General features: G+C 49.2%; 1 protein-coding gene across 2 annotated transcripts in view; it reads right to left on the reverse strand.

Annotated features, from left to right (window-relative positions):
- Positions 1-22,761, reverse strand: part of POC1A (POC1 centriolar protein A) — a 75,048-nt gene that overhangs the window by 31,613 nt on the left and 20,674 nt on the right. For both annotated transcript variants that reach the window (XM_008057805.2, XM_008057804.1), the window contains exons 8-9: positions 15,719-15,787; positions 12,400-12,498 (exon numbers count right to left, since the gene is read on the reverse strand). In XM_008057805.2, coding sequence (XP_008055996.1) covers positions 12,400-12,498; positions 15,719-15,787 — 168 coding nt within the window. The remainder of the gene's footprint in view (positions 1-12,399; positions 12,499-15,718; positions 15,788-22,761) is intronic.

Below are 22,761 nucleotides of genomic sequence, written 5' to 3' on the forward strand. Positions count from 1 at the left end.
TGAAGACAGCTCATTGTAACTACTGGAGTTGAATTTTTAAAACCTCGGGAACAAAGGCTGGCTATTTTAAACTCTCCTTGCACTTAGTTCAATGGAGAGTATTAGAGCCACCGACCACACCCCAGGCATCACTTCCAAGCTCCGTAATTCATATTTTATGCAGCATCACAGGACATGAGCAAAGCTTGCCAAGGCAGATAAACAGGACTGGCTCTGCCCAACCCACAGAGGCAGTGGGCCTCAGATCAACCAGAGTCTTCCACCGGTGGCCCCAGGCTTCCCAGGGAGGAGTTGCGGGAGGCTGTGTCCCATGGGGTCTTATGGCCGCTCCTTTCCTGGAAAATGAAGTTGAGGACAGCTGCTGTGAACTAAGGTTAATCACCTCTCTCTCTTCCCTGTGCATGCTTTGAAGAGGGTCAGCGCCCCCCAGCGGATGCCTGTCCCAGGACAGCTGCCAGTATCTGACCTACCTGTGCCAGACATATCTCCAGGAAGGAATAAGGATCTCACAGTGTCAAACTCTCCCTGAGGACAGTGGGAGGGTATGAGCCCAGGAGGTCCCCCTGCCCTGGCTCAACTACAGCCCCAGACTAAAAGCTTCTCAGCCTCTCCATGCACCAGAATCATGGGGTGGGGAGAATGGGAGTTTTCTCAAAGCTTCCCACAGCCTTACCTGAACAATGATACAACATGGAAAAATGTGAATAGAGACTAGGTATTTGAAATGAAGAAATTATTAATTATGTTGGGTATGATAAGAGCATTGCTATTACATAACCAAGAAAAGTCCTTATTTAGGGTAAAATGATATAAGTGGGAATTTTAAAAAACATGGGGAGAAATAGACAAAACAAGATTGGAAAAATGCTGAAGCAGGGTGAGGGGTATATGAGGCTCATTATATTATTCTCTCTACCTTCTGTGCTAGCTTGAAAATTTCCACAACACAAAGGTTTTGTTTTGTTTAATAAAAAAAGCTTCCTGGTGACTAAAAGAAGCTGTGAAGCTGAGGCCAGGCGAGTGTGACCCCAACAGGAAGCTGAGCCACAGGATCACCCCCTCTCTGGTGTCCTGAGATTTGTAAGCATAGGAGGCAGATGACTTTGTCTAAGTCCACAGAATGTTCCGACCCGCCTTTGGCACAGTCACAGAGAAAGCCCCGATGGCACAGAGAGTATTCAGCGAATCCTGCAGCAGTGTCCAGGCCTTCAAAGAAACTAATTGTAAGATAATCTCCATGGAAACCATCTATTCTGATTTTTTTTCCATGGTAACCAATAAGAACATAAACACAAGCACTATCCAACACCCTTACACCACATGGCAATGCTGCTATCCAATCTGGAAAATATAAACCGCAAAAGGTTTTTTTCCATTTGAAATGAAAAGAAGTTCTGAAACTTCTAGTCCAGACATACAGACTCTGCCACCCTCTGTTGCCTGGTCATTGCCCATACCACCCCACATAACCTGCCTCCAAACCGACAAATGAGGCCAGAAAGTGGCTTCCTTCATTTAGTCTGGGACCATCCAAAATGCCAAAAGGAAATAGTCACGGCCTGCCTCTAGCCTCACACATTCAACCCATGCTTCCCACAGACTGCAGGCATGTGTCCTCCTTACGACAACTTCCTGAGCATTTTATGTTCCAGGCACATGCTGCAGCAAGAGCAAGGCCCTGGTCCTCAGGTTGATGAGTCAGGTCTCCAAATAACTGACAACAGGTGAGGGGGGTCTGCTCCAAGAAGGAGAGTGCTCTGGGCAGGCAGAGCAGGAAGAACACACCAGCTGGGGGCCTCCCAGGGAAGGCTGCATGGAGGAGGTGCCATCTGGAAAGAGACTAAAAAGATGAGTGTGACCCCACTGGGAACAGGGGATGGTGGCCCAAAGAATCATAGGCAGACTTAAACAACCAGGTTTATTTCTACATGTGGCTCATTTCTTCTAGCTTCAGACTTCTGGGTTTGAAAAAACAGAATAAAACAAACAAACAAAAAAAGTAAAGAATGTAGTCCTCAAATGCTAAACACCTCAGCTCTCATCCACCCTTTCTGCTGTGCACCACACAACTGGTCCAGATTCTTCCTGTGGCCTCTGTTGGCTCTTGTATAGAGAGGTGACTTGCAAGGGTACCCTGACAGATTATAGATTGCTTGCCATCACCATCAGCAAAATGGCGGTGTCACAAAAGTGGCCCCAGTGACAAACAAAAGGTGCTCCCAGGCACACAACCTGGCCCTGCCTTGTAGTAAAGCATTACAGTGTTGAGACCCCACTGGCCTCTGTCCTGTGACTCAGGCCCATTTCCCCACATGCAAATGTAGACTCTCCAGTAACTCCGAACCCAAGCTTTGGATGCCGGGGAGGAAAGGAAAACCTGAAACCATTCTGGGACTCTTGAAAGACACAACTGAGCTCTCAAGGGAGTGTGTGTGGCCAGGTTTATGTACCAGGTAGGTCCTGGTGTATGCAGAGCTGGACCCAAGGGACTCCAGGCTTGGTCTGGATTCAAGTCAGATTCCTCAGTCTTCATGATACTGTGATTATCTTAATATGCGTATACCTTTCCCTGGATGTCTGAGAACACACCTCCCTTTGGTTTAAGTCATTAAACAGGCCTTCCATCCTCAGAATCATGCAACTCTCCTTTGGAGAGAAACCCACTTATTTGTGGAATACATAGAAATTTTCTAGTGACAGGAAACTACCATCAGTCCCTCAAAACGGCAGCTCAGAGAAGTGAATTCCAGCTTCTACCCTGTCCTTGCCACCTCTGCTGTCATCAGAGTTTTAAGGTTTGTCTCTGATCTTACTACTGGAGGTATTCAAAAGGTTCTGCAAGTAAGACTTTCATCTGGGTGCTTAAATGTTGAGCCACAAACACCTAGGCCATCTCCAGCTCAGGTGTTAGACTCACCCATCAGCTTCCCTAAAGCCTGGCAAGCTCTTTAGAGCACAGGAGCTGCTGGCCTAGGCACCCACATCTGTAGAGTAAGAAGTGGGAGACAGGGACATCAAGATAGCAGAAGAGACACTGAGGATAAGGGAGGAGGCAAGTGGCCTGGAGAACATGGATTCAACAACAAGTGACTAGATTAATGGCAGCAGTTCTAACAGGCAGGGCAGGAGCCAAGACAGGACAACAGGTCTGATAAGGGCCACAGCAAGTCCCATCTTCCCTACTGCTTTGGGTTAAAGGGTCCACAGGACAGCTCTAGGCTTTCATTATTCTTTCATTCTCCTTTTTTTGAGATGAGGTCTCACTCTGTTGCCTAGGTTGGCCTCGAACTCCTGGGATCAAATGATCCTACCATCTTAGCCTTCTAAGTAGCTAGGATTATAGATATGCACTGGGTAGACCTTCTTTTAACATTGCACTGAGATTAGAACCAAGGCTACATCCCTTTTCCTCTCTCCTTCTGGAAAGAAGCAGACTACATTGGGCTGCAAGGGATACTGATTCTCTAATTGCCTCACCAAGTTATAGCTCTCCCATGAGTCACAGAAACTTCCAAGATGGAAAGAGAGTCTCTTCTCATCCACACCTCCCTGCCCAGGATGCATGGTCACAACAGGCGAGACTGAGTCCCTGGACAAGCAACATCAGCATTATTTAGAAATTTGTAAGAAATGCAAATTCTAACAAATGGCAGCTCATGCCTGTAATCCCAGCACATTGGGAGGCCAAGGCAGGAGGATTACTTGAGGTCAGGAGTTTGAAAACAGCCTGGGCAACATAGAGAAGCCCTGTCTACAAAAAATAAAAAATAAAAAATTAGCTGGGCATGGTGGCTCATGCCTGTAGTCCTAGCCACTTGGGTAGCTAAGGTGGGAAGTTCACTGGAGCCTAGGAGTTTGAGGCTGCAGTAAAACAAGATTATATCACTGCACTCCTTTAGCCTGGGCAATAGAGCAAGATCCTGTCTCAAAAAAAAAAAAAAAAATAGAAAGAAAGAAATGAAAATTCCGTACTGAATCATGCTCTGGGGACGGGACCCAGAAAGCTGTGTTTTAATAAAAGCCCTCAGGATAAGTCCGACGCACACTAAAGTTTGAGAACCACTGCAGGAGGCTTACTACAATAAACGTCAAGTGTGAAAAGGCCTGTCTCTTCACCACTACTACCTGGAAGCCGAGTTAGCATCTCCTAATGGATTTCTGCAAACATTATCCTCCTGCTTGTCAAAGGCAACCCCTCTCTTGTGGGAAAGCCAATAATTGCTTAACGCATGCCTAGCAATAAAGTCAGCTGTAGGCCCTGGAAGGAAAAGGAGCCAGGACCTTACTGGGTTGCCCATCTGCTAGCAGCATCAGAATCTTTGGGGCTCCTGGATCTTGCACAGCCGCATTTCCCGCCAGCCACTACCCGAGGAGCTGCATTGCAAGCAGAAAACGTCTAAAAAATGTAGCTTGGTAACAAGTACTGAACCTTCTTTATTTCTAGTATCCTCTCTCTTCCCATTGAAACTAAGAAACTCAGAGCATGGCCAGGAATGTTGGCTCAGCCTGTAATCCCAGCACTTTGGGAGGCCAAGACGAGAGGATTGCCTGAGCCTGGAGGTTCGACACTAGCCTGGGCAACTTGGTGAGACCTCTTCTCTACAATAAATCATAAAAAATTAGCCGGGCGTGGTGGCGTCCATATGTGGTTCCAGCTACTCGGAGGCTGAGGCAGAAGGATCAGCTAAGCCCAGCAGGTTGAGGCTGCAGTGGCCAGGAGCGTGCCACTGCACTCCAGCCTGGGCAACAGAGTGAGACTTCAACTAAAAAAAAAAAAAAAGAAACTCAGAGCACTTTCCATGAATTCTATTCAGGCAAAGGCGGTGGAAAATGCAACCTGAGTGTGAAATGAGGCATCCTGTCTGGAGGCCTCTACCACCCAAAGTCAGCAAAGGCTGCTACACTCTCCCCTCCTCAGGATGATGTTTTACAGAGTGAGCCCATGCAATGAAAAATGCCCAAGGATGTAATGCAGGCTGCTGGAAGAAGCCAGGGTAGAGAGAATCAAGACAACCTGCCTGAGATTACAGGAGAGACATACCGCCTCAAGCTGCGCCCCCGCATACAGGGACAGTGCAGCTCTTACTGCTGACCAAGTTACTGAAGTGAACCCAGAGTCAGAAGTTTTCAGTATCTTCCACCTTCCTAGTGGGGCTGCCTGAAAATCCTTTCCAGGACAGCCTTCCTTGTAAGAGTCCTGTCCTCATCCCATGAAGGAGCCTAGCCAGCCAGGTCCCCTGACATCTCCAGCCCCACAACATCCTGTGTAACCTGGAGATGCAACCTCCCCCAACCCCCCCACCCCACAGAATCACAGAATAGGAACCACAGGGGCTGCAGGGGGATAACAAGGACAGGGGAGTAAAACTTGACCAAGGGTTGTGGGAAGGCAGATACCAGGTTCTACATGAGCATGCACATATACACACGCCAAAGACATGGCTGTCTATTGCAGAAGTAAGGATGCTGGGTTCATTTTTCCCATTGAGAAATGAGGAGAATCCCTCTTTTTCTTTCCCAGTCAAGAATGTCTTAGTTTTCCTTCACCTCAACCCTAGGGACAGGGGCTTGCTTGGGCCCAGGTTACTCACCAGTAGGTGACCTCTGAGCTTAAGGTTCCTCCTCTGTGTAACACAGGGGACAGAAATGAATTTTCCCTGGGAGCCACACAGAGGTTTGCCATCTGGTATGTCCCAGGAAACATGAAAACTAAGACCCCACTGTTCCCAAGTCATGCCACAAAGCCTAGGCCATGCTAGGCCCCACAATGCCAAATGAGGCGGAATGGTGCCCCTCAGGAGAGGGTCTGCTTTCCCCCATTTCTCACCAAGCTCTCGTTACACAGATGGAGGAGGGTGTGGACAAAGCCAGCTATTCAGTCAAGGAGTGTGAGTAAAGTGAGAGTTCACAGCACATTAAGAGGCACATCTGGGCCCCTAGAGATGCCCTGAGCCCAGGGGCAGGGGCAGCTTAATTGTTGAGGGTTTGGGCCCCATGAAACCAAACCTTTTCCCAGTTGGTAACTGCCTGGTCTTCTTCTAACTCACCTGTGGCAGGAAGAAAGCCAGTCTCCTTCAACAGTCTTGAAAAAATTAAGAGCCAGAATTAGGGTCAAGTGGCCTCTTCTTGAAGACACATAAATCTGGGGTTACCACAACACCCTCTTGCTAAGCATTCCTCAAATCCACATTTCTCCCTGCTACTGAAAGCAAATGCCAGGCCAGAAATCCGTGTTCTTGGTAAAAACCTCTATGTTACCAGGTGAGAAAGCAAACCTGCTAAATAGTCTGAATGCTTGTATCCCCTAAAAATTCCCATGTTGAAATTCTAACTACAAGGAGATGGCATTAGGAGGTAGGGCCTTTGGTAGGTAATTCGATCATAGGGGTGGCGCCCTCAGGATTGGAATTAGTGCCTTTAGAAAAGCAGTCCCAGGTCAGGCATGGTGGTTCATGCCTGTAATCCTAGCACTTTGAGAGACCAAAGTAGGAAGATCTTCTGAGCCTAGAATTCAAGACCAGTCAGGCAACATAGCGAGACCTCATCTCTACAAAAAAATCAAAAAAATTAGCTGGGCTAGGTGGCACGTGCCTGTGGTCCCAGCTATTTGGGAGGCTAAGGTGGAAAGACTGCCTGAGCCAAAAAGCTTGAGGCTACAGTGAGCTATGCTTGTGCCACTGCACTCCAGCCTAGGAGACAGAGTGAGACTTCAACTCAAAAAGAAAAGGGACCCCAGAGATCTAGTTAGCCTCTTCCACCATGTGAGGACACAGTGAGAAGGAGTCATTTATGAACCAGAAAACAGACCCTCACCAGGCACCAAATCTACTGGTGTCTTGCTTAGACTTCCCACCCCACAGAGCTGTGAGAAACCAATTTCTGTTATTTATAATCTATCTCATCTGTGGTATTTTGTTATAGCAGCCTGAACAGACAAGACAAAAAATCCATGAGGCAGGTGGAAATGAGTCCCTTCTCTCCAGGCCTCCCAACTCTATGACTCCTCAGGCAAAGTGCCTACAGTGGGAAAACCTACAAGCACTCAGTACCCTCAGATCCTCAGCACAGGGTCATATCTAGGGTCAAGCATCTCTGGATCCCAAAAATCCCTAAGTCAAGCCCACCCCTGTGGCAGTGCTCCAAAGCAGAAACATGGGAGCTGAGGATAGGCACGGGAAGTGGCTGGGGCTTCAGTCAGAGGCATTAGGAAGAAGAAACAAGCCATCCTTAGGGAAGGATGAGGCCTCAGGTTCAGGTCAGGCATTCTCTGCTGATCCAGCCCCTTCTTCCAGAGGACAGTTCTAGCATTGAGGCTCTGGGAGTCCTGGGCACCTTACCCTGAGGAATAATAGGGGTAACAGGAGGTAAGGGAATCAAGATTTGTTTTCTCATCTGGGAGCACAGAGGACTTAGGTCTGCCATTAGGAAACCCAAACAATACCTGGTCCTTATGAGGATGCTTGCAGAGAGCCAACACGGAAAATTATCCTGGTCAGAATTGCCTGCATCCCTGCCCATTGTCCCTCACTATAGCAGATTTTGAACAATCACTGTGACTGGCTTTCAGTCAGAGGAAGAAAAATAAATCTTTTTAAAATAGCTAAAGCTTGGTAAGCACTTGCCATGTGCCAGGCAGATGCACCAGCCATGAAATCTCACGAAGGAGGGCCTGGCCTCTCCCCATTTGACAGAAGAGAAAACTATGCCTCACAGAAGGCCAGTCACTTGCACAGGAATATAGTCCAGGCAAGGCAGAGACAAGATTCAATCACAGACTAGTCAGAAGCCAGAACCAAGCTCTTAACCACATGTAAGCTTTTCTCCTTAAAATGAAATCTTGAGAGGTAAGTGGACAAAAGCCCTTGGCCCCAGAACTCAAAGTTAATGTCTGAACCAGAGAGCAGCCAACCTTGAGAACTCAGGAAGTCTTTTGTTTTGGTTTGGTTTTTAGTTGGAGTCTCACTCTGTCGCCCCGACTGGAGTGCAGTGGCTGCTCCTGGCCACCGCAGCCTCGACCTGCTGGGTTCCAGCGATCCTTCCACCTCAGCCTTCCAAGTAGCCGGAACTACAGGCGCACGTTACCATGCCCGGCTAATTTTTTTGATTTATTGTAGAGATGAGGTCTTGCCAAGTTGCCCAGGCGGGTCTCGAACCTGCGGGCTCAGACAATCTACTCACCTTGGCCTCCCAAAGCGTGGGATTACAGGCTGAGCCACTGAGCCTGGCCTGTTTTGTTTTTTTTCAGTTTCACTGAATTACCTAGAACTCTGTATTTGTCTCCTGCCATCCCACCCAGTACAACACTTCTCCCCACTTGCATTATGGGCCCTCAGACGTGGAAGGAGGGCAAAAATAAGAGGAAATCAAACAGATGCATCTGTGTCATTTAAAAGTGGTTTGAAAATGTCTCTGTGGTTGAGCCAGAAGTCTGTCCTATGGTGGCTAGGGCTTGGGGCAGGTGCTAAATCCAAGGTCAGCTAAGACACAGAAGTTCTTATGTCTCAGGGACAGACCCCTAAGTCCAGAAAGCAAGAAGGTGGACAAGGGCAGAGAGGGTGAGAAGGACAGGGTTGCAGCAAGGAACAGAGCTAAGCACTAAACCCTTGAAAATACTAGCACATGCACTCACTGCAGACAACTCCCTGGAACCCCCATTTCTTGCTGCCACGGAAGCCCCTCTGGGAGGTGCTCGTTTGCCCATACGTGGTTCTTCCAATTTTCCTCCAGCCTTGCAGCATGTCATGGGCAAAACGTGGAACTTCCTGCCCTCCCTCAGCCCAGAGCACGGCCTGGAATTCTTCATCTGCAACCTTCCAAGCAGAGAAAGTTCCCCAGCTACAAGTCCTGAAATCCCTCCTCATGCACAACTCAGCCAAGAATAGAGGGAAAATGGAACCCATTATTCTCATTCTGAATGGCTGGGAAATGGCTTTTGCTTTTCAACATGAAATGTGCCTAAAAATAAGCTGTGAATTTCAACCAGAGGTTGAAAATAGCTCTGCAATGAACAGAGCTCTATTCAGAGTGGGCTCAAGGACAATCTTCATTCCAAGATCTGAGAGCTGAAACACCGGAGTTAGAAGGGGTCATGGGCAGGGGGTTTTCCAGGATGGAGGAACTGGCACAGGCTCACAGGACTATGTTGTCTATAGTCTGTTGGTGGGTGAGGGTGCTTTTAGCTGCCACACTGGAATGGACATATGGTCAGGATCAACACTCACACCTGCCCAGTGGGCTTCCTGAAGTCCCCAAATGCCCAGGAAGTGCTTCATGTGGCTTCAGAGCCTGAGGTCCAGTGTACAGACAACTCCAAAGTAGGCAGAAGGTCATCAGATTCATGAGCTCTTGAGGCAAGGCTGTGGTGCTCATGGGCTCTTTGAGAAGTCAAGCCACCCTGGTCAACCACCAAACCACTGACCAGATATTACCTCAGCGCCAAGGAAGCCTTTAGGCAGGAAGGGCGAAAGCACACTCCAATTTGAAGTGAAGAAAACCAAGCTGCTAAAGGCAAAAGTCTTTTTTTGTTGTTTACCAACATTTCTAGATGATTCAGGCCAAATAACATTCCTACAAGATGAACTTGTTAGAAACCACAGCTGCTGGGAGGAACCCTGCTTTGGCCCAATCAAGCAGAGTCTTCACACTCAGGCCGCTAGAACGGCCAGTCCTTGCCTCCATCTCCATGCCCCTCCCATCCCTGTGCTCCTTCCACTGCTAAGACAGCCCCATCCCAGGTACATTCCCACACTCCTCCCACTGCAAGGTCATCTCCTCTTGTGGGCTCACTCCTGAGGCAAGACTTATTGCAGTGATTCTCAGCTGGGGACAATTTTCCTCCCAGAGGATACTTGGCAATATCAAAACACATTTTTGATTGTCACTACTGGGGGTAGAGGGCAGGATGCTACTGGTATCTCATAGGTAAAGGGCAGGAATGCTGCTAAACACCCTACTGTGCCAAGACAGCCCCCCACAGCAAATAATTATCTGGCCCAAAATATCACTAGTGTTGAGGGTGAGAACCCTGAGTTACTGGAAAGCTGGTATATGTATGGAGCTGGAGGGACAAGGGCTCATCAGACTCCCAAGATCCTGGGACATGGCTGCAGTGCTCCTGGGCTCCCAATAGAGTTGAGACATCCTGGCCAGTCACGGAACCAGTGCCCAGATACTACCTCAGCATCAGGGAAGCCCTTGGGCAGGAAGGACGAGAACATACTCAGCTTCCCTTACTAACTCAGGAGAAAACTGAACAGTGTTATAAAAAGTAGCTCTCCTCAGTTTGGGAAGATAAAAAAGTCCTGGAGATAGATGGTGATGGTTGAACATGGTGTGTATGTGTTGGCAAAGGCATGTGTCTGGAAGAGGGTCCATATATCCACTCTCAAAGGGGCTTACAACAAATAAAGAACGAGCCCTGACCTCCACCAACAACGATTTCAGGATTAACAAGTCACTTCAAAACAAAAAACAAAAACAAAAAAACAAGTCACTTCATGGGGTAGCAGAGTTCATGTCAGAGGATGCTCATGGGCGTATTCAGGTACCACTGTGGAAATGGAGCCTTGGGAAGAGTGGAAACTCTGCCTGTGATCACACAGCCAGGGTTCAGACTCAATTCTCTGACCCTAGAACCCACATCCTTTTCCCTATTTGAACCCCATGTGGTGATGCCCAGTGGGCAGAGCTGTGATAACAATCCCAATGTGGGCCTGAAAGTAGTTTGGGAACACATGGTTGCCCTGAGCCCTGCTGAGCTGCTCTCCCATCCATGCCTCACCTGTTGTGCTGGCTTTTCCTACCCCATGTCTTCATTCCAAAGAATCAAGCCCACATCTCTGGGAAGCGAGTGTGCCCAATACCCCACCTCTGAGTCAGTACTGAAGGAACAAGAGGCAGTTTGTCCAAGTTATTTTCCTAGTAACTATCAGTAAAAGAACATGGGATTCTCCCCCAGTTGGTAGGTACTAACCATTCGCAACAGGCAGATGGCAGTGCCCTCCTCTGGGATGAGGAAAAGCAGCCAGGCAGCCCTCCACCACCTGTGATTTCTAGTTTTGCTCAGAGGGGCTGGCATGGTGGGCCCCCAGGTCCAGCATCTGAGGTGACTAAGTACCAATTGTCTCATCTGTGTATTGGGCAGTAACTTTATCTACTCATTCTGATGAGATAAGGAATAAACAGGGTAGCATGTATAAAAGGACTTGGCTGTGCCTGGCTCACCAGAAGGGCCTGATAGGGAGTCATACGGAAGAGGGCAGGGACCTAGAGGTCTGGTTAGGCCTGGTTAGGTCTGGTTGTGGTTGTGGGGTCCCACTCCCACAATGTGAAATCCTTTCTAGCTGGAACTGGCAGCAAGAAGAGTACGATGTCACCTAGTCATCCCCCAACAAACCCCAAAGCTGAGAACTGGCCACTAGCAAGAACAGAGGAAGAACAAAACTTCCTAGCCAAGGGTCCAGCCAGGAGGACAACCCTTAGAAGAAAAACCATAAATCCCTACCTGGCCTATTCCTAGAGGGAGCCCCAGCACACAGAAAGGGTGGGGGGGACTGTGCACACACATATGCACAGGTGATGTCTATCTGCTCCAGCCACAGAAGCCCCAGGATAGACTCAGGAGACTTCCTGGTTCTATTTTGGGCCCCAGCCTTGACTCGCTGGGGGCCTTGGGCGAGTCGCTTCCTGTTGTTTGAGCCAGTTTCCTAGTGTGGGGGAAGTCACAGGGCCTCTAAGGTCCAGGGGGAGATATTGGGGTTTCACAAACTTGACTTTAACATTTATTTCAGTCAAAGCTAAATATGACCTTATTTAATGGGACTATCAGTTATCCATTTCTCCCCCAAATGTTCGTCAAAAAATATTAACTATCTTAATTCAGGAGCACTGAATGCTCTTTTACCAACAAAGGTACTAAAAATGGTTTGTGGTGGCTGAGGAACTTCCTCTCCACGATTTTTTTAAAAAAGCAAGTGAGAACAACAGGACCAGGACCTTTCCCATTTGTCCCAGCTGTGGCTTCAGGTCCTGAACCCTCTAGGAGCCTTACACTAGGGTCCTGTGACCCAGGGCTCGGTATAAGACAGGTCCTTTGTTTCCTAAGGCCTTAATCAACAAGCAACACGTGCCATGGTGCCAGCCCCACCAAACAGTATGGGCTGGGACACCCTGCAGCTTGCTTTAATAGCCTATTGGTATTTTATGTGTTCACTCTAGATTGGAAACAAAGTACCATAAGTGCCAAAGTACTATTTGGTAGATGACGAGATCTTACCAGGGTCCCTTCCTTGAGGCTAGCCTAAGTCTCCAGCACCCTACTGTCTCTGAGGCCAGTGCTGTTCACCATGACCCAGTCCACCAGAGTCACAGGGGTCAGGACACACCTATCAAGCCACTTACCAAATTCCCGGCAGAGCTGGTCAATGTGGCTGGGGGCCTTTGCACTTTAATGGCTTCTCCATAATCAACAACATCAAAGTTACTCTTCCAAACCATCACCTGCCAAGATAATAAGTACACAGAATCAGGAGGAGAAAAACCCTTTGCCAGTCTTCCTTCACCAGAGGCCCATTCTGGGTCATAGTGGGATAGCAGTCCCTGCCTGACTTCCCTGGGGAGCAGGTATTTTATTTTATTTATTTATTTATTTTTTGAGTTGGAGTTTCACTCCATTGCCCAGACTGGAGTGCAGTGGCTGCTCCCGGTCACCGCAGCCTCAACTGCTGGGCTCTGGCGATCCTTCCGCCTCAGCCTTCCGAGTAGCTGGAATTACAGGCGCATGCTACCACACCCGGCTGATTTTTTGATTTATTGTAGAGATGAGGTCTCACCAAGTTGCCCAGGCGGGTCGGGAGCAGGTATTTTAGACAGACCTCAAGAGGACCCGGATGCACCACCAGGATGGAGTATCACTGTGTGGTACCACCAGGTCTTGGCACTTGCCTGGGGTATCAAAGGCCCAAGCTTTATGTGGCTGGCTCCTCAGGCTGAAGTACCTGCTTCCATACCACCTTCTCAGAGGGGCCTTTTCTGGCCTCCTACTAATTTTTATCATTGCCCTCTATTTATTTCCTTCATAGCAACAGAGTCAGTAGTTATTTGTCCTTTTCCTTGTTTATCATCCATCTCCCCACTAAAATTAAAGCTCCTGAGGGAAGTGGTCTGGCCTGTTACAGCATATGTGAGAAGCGGTTGACATATAAACCCTAGGCCAGACCACCAGGGCTAAGATCATGGTCTGACTCCTTATTGTGTGGCCCAAGGGACTCAACCTCTGTGCCTCAGTTCCCTCATCTGTGAAAAGCGTTGTGGCTCACACCTGTAATCCCAGCACTTTGGGAGGTGGGAGGATTGCTCGAGCTCAGGAGTTCGAGATCAGTCTAGGCAACATAGCAATACCTCATTTCCACAAGAAATAAAAATTAAAAACTTAGCTAGGCATGGTGGCGTGTGCTTGTAGTCCCAGGTACGCAGGAGACTGAGCTGGAGGATCACTTGAGGTCAGGAGTTTTTGTTTTGTTTTGTTTTTTTGAGTTGGCGTCTCACTCTATCACCCAGACTGGAGTGCAGTGGCTGCTCCCGGCCACCACAGCCTCGACCTGCTGGGCTTCGGCGATCCTTCCACCTCAGCCTTCCAAGTAGCTGGAACTACAGGCAAGCGCTACCATGCCCGGCTAATTTTTGATTTATTGTAGAGATGAGGTCTCGCCAAGTTGCCCAGGTGGGTCTCGAGCCCACGGGCTCAGGCAATCCACTCACCTCGGCCTCCCAAAGCACTGGGATTACAGGCTGAGCCACCGAGGTGGCTGAGGTCAGGAGTTTTGAGGCTGTGGTGAGGTGTGATCGTGCCACTGCACTCTAGCTTGGGTAACAGAGTAAGACCTCAACTCAAAAAAACCAAAAAACAAAAAAAGGGTGTTGATCCTAGTTTGTATCTCACAGGGCTACTGAGAGGCTTCAAGAAAACAGCTCAGCACAGACACTGGCCTCCAGCAAGCTCTCAGTAACATATTTTTATCCCAAGGCTAAGCTCAGCCATAAACAGTGTGTCCTACTCTGAGAGTCTTCCTATAAACAGGATCATGTCCTGAGGTTCCTTCACAAGCTGAAGGAAGCACCTGGCTGGGGAGCAAAAGCGCTCCCTGCTGGAGGCTGCTGGCTACACACAACTGTGTGCTTCTAGGGCCACTTCCAAGATGGCTTGCATTTCACAAGAGGAACTATGGAGAATGGCCGGTGGTCAACTGAGGCCACAGAAAAAAACACCATATCCACACAAGATGAACACTGGGCGTGCTCTGGACACAGATGTGAGCCTGAGCAGTTCCACTGTTTACTCTGCCAGATGGATAGTACCTAAGGTCTCACACTCGCCACCTTACAAACAGAATGTCGGCGCACACATACACTTGTCTATAGGTTCTTCATGCAACCGCAAATCTAACTGCTGAATAAATTCCTAGGAGTGGAGTGGCTACCATTAATGTGAAGGGATAATGCCAAACATCACTCCAAAAAAAGTCAGAGCAGAATTTAAAAAGGCAGGCAGGGAGCTGATGGCAGTGGTACTTGGGCAGGGGCCAGGGTGGGCAGAAGTTCTACTTTTCACCAGGCTGCCTCTCTTACTATGTCAATTTACTTTACCATGGCTCTATTTACTGTGTGAATCTACTGTTCTAGTCTCCCTGTCTTCTAAGCAACAAGCCAGGACTTCACACTCAGGGAAGGCTCGGGTGGCAGCTGTTTGCTAGCACAGAGACCGGTGCTGGTATGGAAAGATGCCCGCCATCTTTAACGGCGTTGTCAGGCTGTGGTCAAAGAGTCTCCAACTACCCTCTACCTTACTGGCAGAGACTAAAGCAAAATTTGGCTGAGGCCAGGGCTTATATAGGCCCATAAAACTTTTCTGGGCTGAGCAGCCAGAGCTGTGAGGCCTGGCATCAATGGGATGAACATTCTCGGCAGTCTACCAGGTCAACAGCCACTCTTTCTTCCCTGCCTCAGGAAATGCAGTTCTCTGACAAGAGACACCATGCAGACACTCTGGAGAAAGACTGTTCATGTGTGGACTCCTCAGTGTTCCTGGCCTCCCCAGTGCTGGGCTCTGGACTGGGCACCAGGAGCAAGGTACCCACTGGGAAATAGGTCACTGGTGGTTAGCAGATGACAGAGCTGAGGCTCCCAGGGCAGGGACACAGCTCTGAAGTCAGATGGGCCCTGGTGCCTGTCCCAGCTCTGCCATCTGCTGAGACTCAGTTTTCTCATCTATGGAATGGAGAGATGAGAGGGCCTGCTCCACAGGGCTGTCATGAGAATTAAACGAGGTATGAAGCTCTTGTTCACATTGGCCTTATTACCAGGCCTACAGTAAGTATTCAATGATTATTATCTATTCATTTATAACCAGGAAAAGAACTAAAAAAACTTCAACTTTTTCATGGCAACCATAGCCCAGACTCCTTCCAACTCACATTGGTCTGAGCAGTAAGGGTTTTCAGATGTTGCTATGAGGTCAGCACCTGTAGGAGACCCATTCTGGGGCAGCAGGGGCCCTGGATCTGAGTGCCCCACCCTAACCTCCATCAGGCCTTTTCAGTTGCTGAAAGCCACCAAGGAAGGTGGTGAAACGTGGCCCACTCCCAAGACAGCTTCAGGTCTCCTGTTTGGTTCTGAGCAAATTCCTCTTTTTCTTCATTTCGTTAGATCGTTCTTTACTCACTTGTTCATCAGAGCCTCCAGAAGCAAAATACTCCCCCGTTCTTGAAAAGGCAACAGTGGTAGCTGGTCCCTAGCAGAACAAACAGAAAAGAATAAACACCAAAGGTCACTCTAGATTCTAGATGCACAGGAAGAAAACTAGAAGTTTCTAAAGGAAGCAGCAGCAGGATATAAAGGACTGAGAGCCCAGCAGCACGCAGTCATCCCTAACCTGTGGCCAAGGAGCCTGCCCGGGGCCAGGTGCAAGTGCCACTCCTCAGACCAGGCACAAAGGTCAGGCCCTCGGGCTGTGGGTGAGCAAAAATGAGTGAACAGGACAGCTCACACTGGCAGCTCTCCTGGGCTGGCCTCATCGTCCCTGCTCCCCCAACAAGAAGCAAGAGATCAGAGAGCTTCACTGACTCACCCTAGGCAACAGCACACTGGAACTAGAACTTGGTCTCTCTGACCCAGGCCAACCCCAATACCCCTGTCTACCCCACACAGCCCTGCTGTTGACCAGAGAAGCAGGGAGTTCCAAGAAGAAGCCAATGGCTTAAGCAGAGCAGGCATAGCCAGAGGACCCAGGTGACAGGAAGGAGGCTGGGGAGGGAGTTACCAAAGGTACAGTGGTGTAATGTGACATGTCCCCCTAACATGCATGCCCCTTTTCTTGTGTTAGGGCTGTCAGGGGCGATGTGTGCATGCTTCCCAGGTGCTGATGGTCTACATGACCATCTAAAGGAGAATACCAGGCACAGGCTAGGCAGCACAAGGTTTGATGGAGGATGCATGATCTCCTGGTAAAGAAGGGTTCTTCCCACATGCCTGAAATTCATTCCAGAAAGATGTACAAAGCATTATGCCCACCTCCCAATACCCCTGCACTGGGGATCAAGTTTCCAACACAGGAACTTTGGATGACTCACTCAAACAACTGCACTCTTCCTAAGAGTGCCATGTCTAAGTACAGGGAACAAGGCCCAAGGGGACACAAAGACAAAGCCTTCGGCCTATGCTTGTCACCTGCTTTCTTCACATAGGTGGAGCCACAAGGGCCCAGCATGCCCCACTCCTAGCAATCCCAGGAACCCTAAGCTGCCATTAACATCAGTGAGTGTGGAATACTAGGCATAAGACATCATGGGCTGTGTGACACCATCTGCATAATACAGGCTACACATGCAGGGCCTAAGTACAGGATGGGGACAGGGCATTCGTCACTCAGATACCCTTCCAGGTAGGCAGTCACCAAGAGCTTACTGGAGGGAGGAGTAATTTCAGGTAACTTTTACTTGATTCTTAGAAATCTCTGTCATTTTCCATATTTTGCATTTTTTAAATAATGAGTATATGGCAATATAACTTAAACTATTTTTCATTTGAAGAAAAACAAGAGGGAACAGAGAAAATGGAAGGAAACCAATGAGTGTCAAAAAAAAAATGGGCCCAGACTGGGCTTGATGGCTCAGCCTGTAATCCCAGCACTTTGGGAGGCCAAAACGAGGAGATTTCCTGAACCCGCAGGTTCGAGACCAGCCCGGGGAACTTGGAGAGACCTCATCTCTACAATAAATAATTTTTTTTAAAAATTAGCTGAGCATGGTAGCGCGCACCTGTAGTTCCAGCTACTTAGAAGGCTGAGGGGGAAGGATCACCTGAGCCCAGCAGCTCGACACTGGGGTGACTGTGAGTGTGCCGCAGCACTCCAAGCCCTCCAGCCTGGGCCACAGAGTGAGACTCCAACTCAAAAAAAAAAAAAAAAGATGGGTCCTTTGCTTGCCCAGAGCTCACTGAGTAATGGCAGGTTTCCAAGAAGGCACAGAAACTAAGGAACCAAATACTCGTGGGTCACTTTCCTTTCCTGCTGTTACTCAGCCAGCAGCTGCCAAGTTGGGAACAGGATGTCAGAGGCAGAGCAGCAGCAACAGCAGCAGAACCGCGGAGGATTTTGCCAGCAGCCCGCAGCTCAGCAGGGGGATCAGGACCAGAGAGTGGGCGCTGGGAGCCCTCCAGGTAAGAAGTGCTAGTGCTTTCCCCAGAGACCAAGCCTCAGAATGTCCAGGGATGGAGCAAGCAACAAGCTATGTGAGGGCTGCAGTCCACCCTGACAATGCCTATTTACCAAGAAGACCACGCAACTCCTGCTCCAGGTACCTCTGTGTTCCTGAAAAGAACAGTCTTCCACCAAGGTTTCTGCCCATTTGCTAGGGCTCACACAAGCAGCCCAGAGCACTCAGAGGACCACAGAGAGAATGCCGGCCCTGGGCTCCACTGCAGGCCAAAGCCAACATAGACCAGATTATAGAAGGGACTCTCCACTGCTGACGTGCTTCACGGTTTGGCTTGACCTTGGAGGTCCCAGAATACCTAGACCACGCAAACCCTTCCAGACCCCCTCTTTCTCCCTGTCCCACTGCTCTAGCCCACCAGATTGCTCCCTGCTCCTCAAACACCATGAGCTAGACAGAAGTGTTCTTCTCTTTCTATATGTTCTTTCTGTACCTCCTGCATTGAGCTCTTAATTCAGGTATTTTCAATCTTTCTTGGTTTTATATAAATTCATTTAAGGCTACAAATTCGCCTCCGATGACTATCTTCAGTAGATCCCAGTAGTTTCCAGTATGCAATATTTTCACTGTCATTCACTTCCAAATGTTTAGTTTTCACTGCAATTTTCCCGTTAGCCCATTAGTTGTTTGGGAAAGCATTCTAAAGTTTCCAAAACTCCAAAATAGGGGAATCTCTTCTTATCACTGCCAGTGATCAAATATGATACATGTTCTTTTGAAATTGCTCTATCTTTATGATGGCTTATTCTTTATATTTAATTAATCACTCTTCACGCATCAGGACACTAGCTTGGGGCAGGGATGTTGTCAAGCTGTTTCTTCTCACAGGCAAGGCCTGTCCTAGGTGCCTCTGCAGTGACTCCTGATTGTGACTCTGAGTGGGAGCTCTTGCCTGGCCTCCAGCAGTGTGGATTATGGTCTACCCCTGACTGCCAGAGGTGCCCACCTGCCTGAAACCCTGATCTCCATTTACTCCAGGCTAGATCCACTGGCAGGGATGCTTAACAGGCTCAAGCAGGGCCTCCCTCCCTCCTCTGAAAGACTAGTCGGAGTCTTCTGTGAGATAATTCTGCTTAATCAATCATGAGCACTAGCCAAAGGCTAGCCTCCCACCCTACCTTCCCTCCTGACCAAGCCACACTTGGCACTTGAGCTTTGCCAGACCCACACTTAGTCATTTTACCATATACTACCCCTCCCTCACCAATTTCCAAACCCAAGGGACTCACACTGTGTGGTTTCTTTAAAGAATTTCTTCAATTGACAAAGCATCAATGGACAAAGTTTTTTTTTAAAGGCAAAACAAAGGAGTACGTGGTGATTAGACTGGATTTCACGGTAGTGTTCTCTGACTCCACTGCCCCCAGCAGCTCATTCAGACCTCTTTGTTCTCCTCACCCTCTCCCGCCTGACTCACTGAGGCTCCTGCATGCCTGAACTCTGACCACTGTGCCCACCACAGCTAGGCTGGCAAACCCACCACCATCTCACAAGAGTTGTGAAATCATTTTTGTTGGCTCTTATATGCACAGCCTGCCAGTGAACAAATAGGATTGTCACACCACATGCCCCTCAGTCTGAGGTAAAAGCAGAATGGCCATCAAACAGAGAACAGAGACCAAAGAGGCCCAAGAGGCCTCTAGCGTGGGCACTCTGGTCTCTGACCTCTGTGCTCAGGCAAGAAACTGCAACCCAGTCCCCTGGGGCTGCTTCTTCCACACCAGCACCAGGAGGTTCCAGCACTTATTCACCTGTACCTGCTGTGTGGGCTGGGCTCTTGTGTCTGAGTGGCGGCCCAGGGTCATCACAACCCAGTGGACAAGGAGTGGGTGCTGTGTAGGAGTCATTGCCCAGAGACACTAAGGCTCTCTCTTGACCCAGGCCAGGGACACCTGCTCTCAGCCCTCAACTCTGGGTTGTTGGAAGCAGGCAGAGGGATAGGCTGACCTCTTGGTTACTTAGAGCAGAGTAAATGAGCTGTTCTTTCTCTTCATGTCCTCTCACCTCTCACAGGAGGTGTCCAACAATCAAAGCCAGGTATGACCCTCCCAAGCATCAAAATAACTCTCCAAAATGAAATGACTAGACAAGAGCTGCTGAGCTCTTAAAGAAACGAGGGAGGAGAGGTCCATTCCGACAGCTGCCTTCCACCTGGAACAGCCTGAGGGGCAGCCCGCATGCCCAGGCCATTTTTGACATACTGCTACCTTCCTTCCTCCACTGAGTCCCCAGTCCCAGCCTAGGATCTGTCCTGGCACAAGCACCCAGTAAACACAGGTTTTTACTGCCACTCTGAGCCTGTGAGTTCTCGTCAACTGAGCCTCCAAGTCCAGCCCTGGACACAGATAGCAGCCCCATGCAGGTCTGGGCCCACAGCAGGGGCTGCTCACCTGCGCTGGGGGCCAGTGGGGTACATGGAACTGCATGCAGCTCAGTCACTCTACAGCGACACGCACACCAACTGCACAGCCACAAACACCAGATTTAACTCCCACCCACAGCCCGCCCACCATCCTCTCCCAAATAGCTCTAGGGAACTTAAACCAAATGAGCGTGGCTCAAGATTATGTTTCAGAAAATATAGAAAGATAAATCTGTATTTCTAGCATACTGCCCCCACGCTTGCCACACAGGGCTGTGAGGGCCTTGCTCAGGGCACGAGGCTCCAAATGACAGCAGTAGTCGATGGGGAAGCCCTTCCCTCTCCTGGCCAGTGTTCCCTTCTGTAAAATGAGGGGGTGTGACAGGATGATGAGGCTCCTCTGCAGCTCTGACAACCCGAAATCTGTATTATATCCAGCGAGAAGCAGGGACTCCCTTTCCTCCTGATTAATTGTCACTGCCATGGCACATCCCCCAACCAACAATTCCTAGAGCCTCAGTCAGGGCACTGGCACCCCAGCCAGCCCAGTGCCACCACATAGGTTTTCTGATACCCTGGCCATCCTCCCAGAGTCAGGCCCTAAAAGAGATGACTGGACAGACAGGCCTAACAAAGGGCACTGCATATGGACCCGTACACCAAGGCAGCAGGCAAGGCAAAGCCATGAATAGCAGCTAGGGGGACAAGCAAGTCTGGGTCAAGAGAGTCACCTCAGCCCACCCACAGGAGACAGATTTCAGGAACTACATGACAAGAGAAGCCAAAGCCAGACGTTCTTGGGAAAGAAGATAACAACCCCACGCAAAATTAAAAGCCAGATAAATCCCTGAGAAACTCTATAGGAACATGGGGAGGGGAAACAGGTGAGCCTTCGATCTGGGGGAAAGGTTGATAGCCACAGCCCTGTGCCCATAGATGAGGTGGCTAATACATCACATACCCCCATGACCCATTTTCCTAACAAACACTGACTGCCCACCCACACAGTGCCAGGAACATGTCCACAACAGAAACAGAGCTCTTTAAAAGGCCGTGCCCACAACAAAATGAGGATTGCTTGAGCCCAGAAGATCAAGGTAACAGTGAGCTATGATTGTGCCACGGCACTCCAGCCTGGACAGCTGAGTGAGACTCCGTATCTTTAAAGAAAAAAAAATGAGGGTGCCTTGACTCTACCCTCATGACTCAATCACTTCTTAAAGGCCTTTTAAACAGCTCTCACCTAAAACAGCATCGGGTCATTGTCCACAAGCTGAAGTGCAAAGGAACTAAAGTCTGTGAGGACCTACTGTGTCTAGCGTCTAGTGCTGGGAAGTTTATACAGTCCTCTTCTATTAGGAAGCAGACAACAGACTGTCGATCTCACAGATGAGAAAAGAGGTTCGGCAAAGTGAAGGTCTTACCCAAGACCACACAGTAAGAGGCAAAGCTGGAGCCGTCGGACATGGAACCCAAGCCCAGTCCTTAAACTATAGCCTCCTGGGACTCAGGCTGCTTCAGCCAAGTGAGGGGGGAGAGCATCTATGGCTTTTCAAAACCAGAAAATCTGGTGGTAAAATCTGCTTGTTCTTGTTCCTAGAAGTACTAAGGTTTTCCTTAGAAAGCTGAGCATTGTCACCCACCAGACAAGGCTGTGTGAGCCCTTCCCAACCGAACACACCCTGGCATTTGGCCCCAGTCAGATAAGATGCCTGCAAAGATGACTGGTGCAGGCTTGGGTGCTCTTGGAGGCAAAGGCTAAGGAAGGATGATGCACCACATCTAGGCACATTCAGGCACAATCCAGGCTGGTAGCAGCTCCTCCATCTGTCCACTCTTCTTAGGTGGGTAGATTTGGACGGTTCCAACAGGCTCCTCAACTCAGCCTACCCACATAGGTCAGAGCCATCAAGGAACCTGCCTAGTTCTCTGGCCCGCCACTCAGCAACACTCACCCCTGGGGAGCCTCTGAAGAGCCACGGGGGCCCAAGCTGCAGTCAAGAAACTGTTCTTAGGGTACGGCATGCATGCATCCAGCCTCCCAGCAGCACCCCCTGAATGGCCCTTTGTCACTCAGAATCCCCAGCCAGGGCTGCAGGAGAGAAGCACCAGAATTATTCAGGCCCACAGTAAACCTGTAACTGATGCCCACTCCACTGTGGTTTGAATGTTTTGTTTTGTTGTTGTTTTTTGTCCCACCAAAATTCTCACTGCAACTTAATTCCCAATGCAACAGTATTGGAAGGTGTGGCCTTCTGGAAGTGACTGAGTCATGAGGGCAGATCCCATGAGATTAGGTGCCCTCATTTCTTTTCTTTAAGAGACGAGGTCTCACTGTTGCCCAGGTTGGCGTGCAGTGGCACAATCATAGCTCATTGTAACCTTGAACTTGTGGGCTCGAGTAATCCTCCTGCCTCAGCCTCGCTAGTATTAGGACTACAGGTATATATGCCACCACGCCCAGCTAATTTTTTTAAATTTTGTAGAGACAGGGTCTCCCTATGTTGCCCAGGCTGATCTTGAACTCCTTGCCTCAAGTGATCCTCTCATCTCAGCGTCCCAAAATGCTGGAATTACAGGTATGAGCTACCATATCCAGCCCAAGTACCCTTATAAGAGGGCTTAAAAAAG

This window comes from Carlito syrichta, unplaced genomic scaffold, assembly GCF_000164805.1.
Source record: "Carlito syrichta isolate Samal-C Ts95f unplaced genomic scaffold, Tarsius_syrichta-2.0.1 Scaffold303129, whole genome shotgun sequence".
Taxonomy (NCBI): Eukaryota; Metazoa; Chordata; class Mammalia; order Primates; family Tarsiidae; genus Carlito; species Carlito syrichta.